The 10,228-nt window shown below is 34.6% G+C and overlaps 1 protein-coding gene across 1 annotated transcript; it reads right to left on the bottom strand.

The window, feature by feature from the left end:
- Window positions 1-231: 231 nt before the first annotated feature.
- Window positions 232-528, bottom strand: LOC110641039 (auxin-induced protein 15A-like). The gene has a single exon (XM_058146825.1). It carries the CDS (start codon window positions 526-528, stop codon window positions 232-234), a length of 297 nt encoding a protein of 98 aa, XP_058002808.1.
- Window positions 529-10,228: the final 9,700 nt, after the last annotated feature.

The raw sequence follows: 10,228 nt of genomic DNA, 5'->3' as shown, positions 1-10,228 counted from the left end.
GATTTTCCATGTTTCAAAATATAAAGCACTGGTTAAAGCAGAACATAGGGAATGTCATCAGAAAATATTTTTGCAATACAAGAAAATCATGCAGAAGAAAATTGTTGAACCTAATCTATTATATATAGTCAACTAAAGAAATAAAAGATAATTGATTAATGATTATGCGTTTATGTACATTGTACTTGTAACTATTCTTTACAAAATTGTGCTCAGTAGTGTCCAGTCTCATTAACAATTTAAGCAAGAAATGACATCAATGAATATGTATTCACTACAGGGAATTATAAGACCACCCATTGGATGATCATATCCAAATTCTTCTTCTGCTTGGATTAATAATTCTTGGAATGAAGATTTGTTCAAGTATGATATCGGAATCACAAATCGCTTCTTTTGCTTTCCTCCAACGTAGACTGCAAGGTATCCCTTTGGCACATCCATGGCTACTGAAGCTGTCTGGTTTGCATAAGAAAACCTTCGAAGAATTTGCTTAGAAAGAAGAATAACAGGCAGGCGGAAACCCATATTTTAGTATTGATGAACAAGAGAGTTCAATAAGGAATTTTAAAAGAAAGAAGCTCTTGATGCTTGAGAAAGTAAGGACTTGTGTTGCTTTTCAATCAAATTGTTTATGTGAATATATACACAAAGGGTATAGTGGAAATCGTCTAATGAAGCTTGCGAATGGTTTGGAAAAGGTCTAGTGAACCTCATGAAGGGGCACATGGTTTTGTCTTCAACCTAATCATTAATAATAAAGGATGATTCACCAATTTTCATTTCTCTGAAACATCATGGCCTACCACCTCCAGGGAGGCCTAAAAAATCCACTTGAAATTGAGAAAGAGTTTTACTAGTTATACTAATTATTTAAGCAAGGTTTTGTCTTTTTCTATTCTTTTTCTTTACTGGAGGGACATGCTCCAAGCATCCAATTGTGATGGTACTCTGAAGAAAGTAGATCCCTCATGTGAACTTCACAGCAGCTTGTTTAGCTACTTGATGAACTAAAAGGTTACAAAAAAATGGTGGGATATTGCACTTGTTCAGGACAGTAAAATCTTCCTTGCCTGAAGCAATTCAAATGTATTTAATGATAACTTTAGTGTGTCAATTTTTCTAACAAGACACCCTGAAGTTCACATGAGCCTTTCCCCACCATCAGATCCCCATCATCATCAACCAACTAATTTTGCCAAACTATGGTACTTTTATTTGAAAGAGGGACTAGAAAATATCTTTTGCATGATTGATCAAAGAAATGATACGATGCATTTTCCGAATGGTACTGGAGATATATCCCATGGATATACTACAGATATCTTCTGTGAATTCAATCATTGCATATAAATTACGGATAAAACACAATGTGAAAAACAAATATTACAGCCTATCTTTGTTGTTGTTGTTTTCTCTTTCTTCCACCTTTTGATATAAAACAGACATTACAATCCTCATAGTCATGAAGGTTGTCGATTACTACTCCCCATCACCAGCCTAGCCAGTTAGAGCTACCAGCATTGCCCGGATCATTTGAAATGCCACCACTTCTTGAAGAATAAATATCACCTGCAATAATGTTTAATTTGAATCATGATTGACCACCTTTTTTGGGTACCATGACTTGAAAGTATTTGACGTAGCAAAATTATATATATATATATATAAAGAGAGAGAGAGATTTGGGTTTTGCTGAGCTGAATGGAATAACAGAAGAGTAAACATTTCGAGTTTTAGAAGTAACAGATAAGCTAATTCAATAACAGATTTAAATAACTGCGATATATATATACAGAACATCCTTGCAATTACATGTTCAAGACCACCATAAAAAGCAGAACTCAAGAAAAATGAGGAGAGAAATGGAAACAAGCTGAAGATGTTTTGGCTTCAAATTGATTTTGCATAACTATGATATACACATGATTTTAACAATAAAAAATGGAATATATTTGCTTCCATTTCTCAATCCAAAATTGCTACATAGGTTATTAAGTTAGAGAAAACTAGCCCTATAGATATAATCATCATTTCATCATCTCTAAAGATTTCTACAAATAGAAAATGAGATTAGTGAAGACTTGTTCACCGCATAGGATTGTGAGACCACCCATAGGATGATTGAATCCAAACTCTTCTTCAGCTTGACTTAGCAGGTTCTGAAAGGAAGGATGCTATTGGAACAATGAATCTCTTCTTTTGAGTTTCTCCAGCATAGACAACAAAGTTGCCTTTGGAAACATCAACAGAACTTTCCTATGATAGGAGAATCCACCTTACAATTTATTTAGCATAGGAGAATCCGCCTTACAATTTGTTTAGATTTAATGATCCTCCGCAAGCGGACACCCATTATCAAATTCTTGATGAAAATTAGATTGTTTGATTTAGAAGACTCCGGAAATCAAAGAAAAATTTGGCACTGGATTGTTATCCTTGCTAATCACTTATAAATAATGCAAAAACTTTCAGCATACACTCAAAACCTTTTTTTTTCTCTGTGCTGAAATTCCTCTTGGCCTACCACTTAACAATTGAAACCTTTGTATCATTTACCACTTAATAATTGAAACCTTTGTATCATTATGTATACCTAGTAATATCTATTCAAATTATAGACCAAATAATAAAGAGCTAACATTTGGACCAAGTTCTGCTTAATTCTTACAGCAACAATTGAACATCACCATGATACATGTCAGTGGAAGTTCATGACCAATTGGATACTGTTATTTTTTTGTGGCTTTGAATTTTGGGATATGTTTTTTTCTCATGGACCCGAATTGTGATCCGATCTGAAAGTTTTGCGATACTACCTGATTGGCATAAAAAAGTGAGATCTGTGGTGGTATGGACTAGTATAAATATTGTAATATTCTACCATTTGCAATAGAGTTGTGAGATATTCGAGAAATACAATGGGGTTAAGGTTTAAGAGTTTTGATTGATTATATCTTGCTCTTTTTCATCATAGTGGAACTTTTTTTCTTGTCTTGCCCATGGTCGTAGACCTTACAGTTGAACCATGTTAAATTCTGTGTTATTCTTCTTCTCCTTTTAATACTGTGTGATTGTGCGATTTGTGTGTGTGCCTTAGATTTGCGTGCTTGTTATAATAAACTGGTATCAGAGCTTTGTGCATAAAACCTAGGGTTTACAAATGGCATCGTCTTTAACAAAGTATGAGATGGAGAAGTTTGATAGTGGATCGAGTTTTAATCTGTGGAAGATTAAAATTAAATCTTTCTTGATCCTACAAGGTCTATGGAAGGCAATCGAGGATAACTTTCTAGAAGGTATGAAAGCAGCGGAGAAAGTGAAGGAACGGAAGCATGAAAAACACAAGATTATACCATTGAATTCAAAAATTTTCGCCTAGGGTCACATGCACCATGCAAGATTTATTTTTATCTATTTGATTTCAATGATAAACAACATATTAAAACTCTTTTAATATTTTTTTGGATATGTATTTGCCATTTAAGATTTTAAAATTAATCAGATTAATTTTAGAACCCTAGATTAAATCAAGAACGATTACACTAACCTCTTGATGCACTGCAGCGTGTCTGCGCCTTTGAGATTCGTCTTCAGGACACCAAATGTTGTCCCTCTAGCTTGTCCACACCAAGAACACCTATGGTAGCCCTTGAACAGCCTCTAAAGCTTTTTCTATTAATTAGAAATTCAAGTTCTGCCTTTTAAGAGATTAGAGATGTAAACAGGACACTAGAAACAATTTCTAGTGTTCTTAATTCAAGAGATTGATGGCTAATCTCTTTGAATTGATGAGAGATGAAGAGAAATAGCTGGAGAGGCTCAAATTGGCGTGACAAATGAGAGGAGAGGCTGCTGGTTATTTTTTCTTTTCATAACCACACTTAAATAGCTAGGTTAACACATTAAACCCTAGCCACATGTCACCTTTTGATTAGCTCTAGGTTTAAGTGACCCAATCACATTGTGCCAAGTGTCAAACCTATATTTAATCTTGATTTTAATCATCTTACATGATTAAAAAAAAAACATTTGGCAAGCTTATGTGTAATCCCATGTGTCACCATCTCATGGTGTCACGTGTCACACTGCAAAATGACCAAAATGCCCCTGTGTCTTAATTTTGAGTTCTTAACCCAAAATAATTATTTTCTTCTTCTAATTAATTTATATCAAATATAAATTAATTAATTAATCTCTATTAATTAATTTCTCATCAATTAAATTTATATTTAAACACTTTAAATATAAATTTAATTTATACTACACATCCAATAATCTAGATTTGGTTTTAAGTCATGCTAGGGACTTTGCAATTTAATTGTAAACCAAACCTATTTAATTAATCAATTAAACTCTTTAATTAATTAATTAAATCATATTTAAATAGGTGATAACTTGTGTATGTGTGTGACTTACTAGGCTCATCACTAATTGGCAATGAGACATGATATCAACTCTTAATATCATCAGAACTCTTTCTTACCATTAATGATTTCTCTAAATCATTTTATGAACCTCATAGACCATGGTTAACACCTAGCATAGCATGCCATAGCCACCCAATTAGTAATAAGGTTTACCTTAAATGAATCTATAATCATATGTTACCATGCACTAGAATCTCTCTGTTACAAAATCCCAACTCAAGCTGGAGTCATGGTTTATGTCAAACTCCATTTGCTATGAATATTATGTTCTCTTTTAATTCCAGTTCTTGATTAAAAAGATTTTCTCATCAGAAACTCTTTTCTGAATAAATCTATCTGTCCTAGCCAGGAACTTGAAACATCAAGAACAATTAAATGAACATAGGATTTTATCTCTATTTACTTAGAGGAACAGATTCCATCTTGATCAACACCTACCTCCATATATAACTAGTAGGAGCCATCAGATGCCCATATACCCATACACAGTACAAGTATGAAAGCAATATCAAACTCAAACTACCTATATACAAGATAACTGTGCTATCTCAGGTCTAAAGATTATATGCACTGATATGATTTATGACAAAACATTGACAAGAGTAAACTCCATGTGCTTGTCATAAGTGTCACTGGTTCGGCCTACTTATCATTTATAAGTGCCTATCATGTTTGTTATATGGCATGAGACTCACGATTCCATCTTATTTATATCTCATATAAATAACCTGGGAATAAACATGAATACAATCTTTCTGGATAAGTCATGTCCTTATTATGAAGTATCCTCGATTGTGAACCTATTTATGATACTTTGTGCTAGAAATATTGTCACTCATATTCTTAACAACTTAAGAATAATATTTCTAACAAAATATCAATGGACCTTTTCTATTACACATAAATATATTATGTAAACGGAAAAGTGGAAATGCCTTTTATTAATAAAAATATGTACAAGATACATACTAAATGATATGCTCTAGGGCATACTACTAACAATCTCCCACTAGCACTAGAGCCATTCATTACAATATCTTAGACCTATCTTCTCAAGATGTCAGTCTAATCGAGTTTGTGACATAGGCTTAGTGAATGGATCACCTGGATTTTGGTGATACTATTTTCTGCATGGCTATAACGCCGCCCAACTATTTCTCGATAATGTGGTAGCGCCTTTCTATGTGTTTGGATTTACGGTGAGACCTTGGTTCCTTAGCTCGTATGATGCTCCATTATTGTCACGATGTAGTGGGCTGGCGACTCAATGGAAGGAACTCTGTAAGTTACATCACGAACTTCTTTATCCAAACAGCTTCCTTTGCGACATCGATGCAACAATAAACTCACCTCGATGAGTGGAATCTGCAATGCGTGCTCTGTTTGGAACTCTTCCAACTGACTGCACCTCCATTACAAATGAACACATATCCAGAGGTAGACTTTTTATCATCGATATCTGATTGGAAGTCAGAATCAGTATAACCATCTTATTGCAAGTCTCCACCTCCATAAATCAAGAATAAATCCTTAGTTCTTCTCAAGTACTTAAGGATATTCTTGACTGCTATCCAGTGTTCTAAACCTGGATTGGATTGATACCTGCTAGTCAAACTAACAGCATATGCAATATCTGGCCTAGTACACAACATTGCATACATTAAACTTCCAATAGCCGAAGCATATGGAATCCTGGCCATCTTATCTCTTTCTTCGGGTGTCTTTGGAGACATCTCTTTAGAAAGATGGATACCATGTCTCACTGGTAACAATCCTCTCTTGGAATCAAGCATGTTAAAGCTCTTTAACACCTTTTCCAAGTATAGACTTTGGGATAAACCAATTATTCTTTTCGCTCTATCTCTATAGATGCGAATCCCAAGAATATAGGTTGCCTCCCTTAAGTCTTTCATGGAGAATGTATTTGACAACCATATCTTTATAGTCGTCAACATACCTGTATCATTACCCATCAACAGTATGTCATCCACATATAAGACAAGGAAAGTGATAGCACTGTCACTAACCTTCTTATATACACATGGCTCATCCTCATTTTTTATAAAACCAAAGGATTTAATGGCTTCATCAAAATGGATGTTCCAACTCCTCGAAGCTTGTTTCAACCCATAAATGGATCGCTTTAGCTTGCATACCTTGGAACCATCTTGGGATTCAAATCCCCTAGGTTGTTCCATGAAAATGTTTTCTTCAATGTATCCATTGAGAAAACATTTTGACATCCATCTGCCAAATCTCATAATCATAGTATGCAGCTATTGCTAATAAAATCCTAATTGATTTAAGCATGGCAACAGGCGAGAAAGTCTCCTCATAGTCTATTCCTTGCCTTTGGCGAAACCCTTTCGCTACTAGCCTTGCCTTATAGGTCTCTACCTTTCCATCAGAACAAATTTTCTTCTTGAAAACCCATTTGTTCCCTATAGGTACAATACCTTCAGGTGGGTCAACAAGATCCCAAACTTGATTCTTATACATGGAATCAATCTCGGATTTCATAGCATCAATCCATTTTGAAGAGTCTATATCTGATATAGCTTCTTCATAGGTAAGTGGATCATCTCCATGATCTACTTCTTCATGAGTAGACAACTCTTATTCTTTTTCATAAAGAAAACCATATCTCACTGGTGGGTGAGATACCCTGGTTGTTCTACGAGGAACAGCTGTAGATGTTTCATCAATGGGTATAGGTTGACTAGATGGATCTATTTCTATCTGATCTGTTGGTTGGTCAGAATTCTCCAATTCTAACTCTATTTGCCTTCCTTTGCCTCCTTCTTGAACAAACTGTTGTTCAAGAAATGTGGCATCTCTACTTATCACAACCTTTTGTGAAATAGGCAAATAAAAATAATATCCAAAACTATTTTTTGGATATCTAACAAATCGACCTTTTTCTGATCTGTTCTCCAATTTATCAGTGTTCAGCTTTTTGATATAAGCTGGACAACCCCAAATCTTAACATGCTTAAGACTTGGTTTTCTTCCATGCCATATCTCATAAGGTGTGGAAGAAACTGATTTTGATGGAATACTATTCAGAATATACAAAGCTGATTCTAATGTAAATCCCCAAAAGGAGATTGGCATATCAGTATAGCTCATCATACTACGTACCATATCCAATAGGGTACGATTTCTCCTTTCAGATAAACCATTCAGTTGTGGCGTTCCTGGAGGAGTCAGCTGAGAAACAATGCCATGCTCTCTCAAGTATTCATCAAATTCAGTACTCAAATATTCACCTCCACGATCTGATCGAAGAGCTTTAATACTTTTTCCTGTTTGATTTTCTACTTCAGATTTAAATTCCTTAAACTTTTCAAAGGATTCATGTTTGTATTTCATCAAATACAAATACCCAAACCTTGATTTATCATCAGTAAAGGTAATAAAATAATGAACACCCCCCTCTAGCCATTTCTTTAAACGGACCACATACATCACTATGTATTAATTCCAAAATATTTTCATCTCTTAGCCCTTGTCCAACAAAGGGTGATCTAGTCATTTTACCCTGAAGGCAAGATTCACAAGTTGGAGTAGGCTCAGAGCCCAATGAGGACAGAATCCCCATTTTCTCTAATTTTGTAATCCTATCTTCTGCAACATGACATAACCTTAAGTGCCAAATATATTTTGAACTTGAGTTGGTTTTCACCACGGCATTGCATTCATTTAGATTGCTATACTCTGGCCAGTGGAAACACTTTCTTACTGGCAATGGAAACACTTTCCTGTTGGCAGTGGAAACACTTTCCTTTGCCTTCATCAGCTTTAGTCTTCCTTTTCTGTTTAGCTATTTTCTTAGAAGGACCAGGAATCTGAGGTTTCTTTTTCTTATTGCCCTTCTTCTTGTTGGACTTTCCAGCAGAAGAAGATGCAACCAAAGCTACCTCTTTTCCTTTATTGCCTGGCATATTCTTTTGGGCAATAACCAGCATGTTGAGTAAACCAGCTAAGGTGCATTCCTGTTGAGTCATATGGAAATTTGTCACAAAATTCCCAAAAGACTCAGAAGGGATCAAGGATCAAATCCGTTTGTAGTTGGAAATCCATGTTGAAGTCAAGATGTTCCAACTGCTCAATCAGCCGAATCATCTTGTGGACATGATCCCCAACATTCTGTCCCTAAGACATCCTCATACGGAATAGCTGTCTAGATATCTCATACCTAGCATTCCTGCTGTGCTCACCATACAACTCTTGTAGGTGAAGGAGGATCTCACTCGCACTCTGCATGTTCTCATGTTGCTTCTGTAACTCATTACTCATGGAAACAAGCATGTAACACTTAGCTCTCATATCATGCTCCTTCCACTTGTCCAAAGTTTCATGTTCCTCTTGTGTGGCCTCTGGAGGTAAGGGACCAAGAACATTTGAATCTAGAACATATCCTATATGTTCAAGGTTTAGGACAAGTTTCAAATTTCTTAGCCAATCAGACAGATTAGGTCCTGTCAACCTGTTGTGATCAAGTATGCTTGCAAGGATATTGGATGGTGGTGGTTGTTTTGTGCTCATTTTTATCAGAAAATTAACTGCAGAAAATAACCAGATTAATTAGTAAATGTATCATGTAATTAACCAAAATAATTATGGTCTTTTAATCAAATTGGTCCTCCCACTAACTTAGCGATTCCTACACTTCCAAAGTAGAAAACGGAAATCCTAGTTGGTTGGATTTCTAGTGGGTGATTGAATTCTTATAATTCTATTGATCATCCTCAGGTACATCCATTATTGGAATTACAATAAACTATAAGTGAGCAACTCCTTGCCCATCACATCTCATGTGAGGTTCAATCCTTTACCTAGCTCCTAATGCTCAAAATCTCAGGTACATCCATTATTGACTTATCTTGCATTAGTTAAGTTGATCCCATTGAGTCAGTAATTATGCAAATAATTTTAATGTCCTCAAGTACATCCAATATTGGCCACCAAACCATTTACATATTTACAACATCTCATGCTTAACAATTATTCTTAAAAAAATCTCTTAAATTAATTGCATCTCATGCAACTATTTAAAATTTCTTAAAATAATTGCCCCAATGGAGGGCTTATGTTATAATTACTTTAATTATAGCATTTCCAACTTAATGATTTGTTTGGAAGATTTTATAGCCATCCTAATTACTATTAAGGTCTCACTTTGCACATTATCCATTTAGCATGCATATATCATATAATTGCATACATTCCCATACATCTCATGCATTCATGGATAAGCAGTAAATATGGTATGATCATGGACTTTCTAAGGGATTCAATTCTGAGCCACCAAGAATTGAATCAGGGCATTCCTAGGTGCATTTCATTCATTCATTTTACAAGAGTTGCTGAAGGAGTACATAATCAACACTTGATCTTGAATTCCTCCCATTGGTCCCACCAATGCTCTTAACCTCCTTGAACTTCTTGCAATCCAATATTACATAGTAATCCTTGGCATACCAAGGCGAATTTACAAGAACTTAAATAAATGAAATTACAACCCAAAAATATTACAAACTTAATAATACATGCCCAAAATAAATTAAAATAAATTAATTAATTTACAATCCCAAAGAAACATAAAAGAAATAAATCCAATCACATTGGTCTTTTATAGTCCATGATCATCCATCATGCATATCACTATTTAACAATTAAATAAAACATACATACTTATATTAAATTGAATATCTCATATTCAACTTAAAAATCCAGATTTGAATATGATTCAAATAAATTTAAAAATTCAGATTTCAATCTCATTCAAATAAATT

This window comes from Hevea brasiliensis, chromosome 1 (genome assembly GCF_030052815.1).
Source record: "Hevea brasiliensis isolate MT/VB/25A 57/8 chromosome 1, ASM3005281v1, whole genome shotgun sequence".
Classification (NCBI taxonomy): Eukaryota; Viridiplantae; Streptophyta; class Magnoliopsida; order Malpighiales; family Euphorbiaceae; genus Hevea; species Hevea brasiliensis.
Note: the sequence above shows the minus strand (reverse complement) of the source record. Positions and strands in the feature narration are given on the sequence as shown.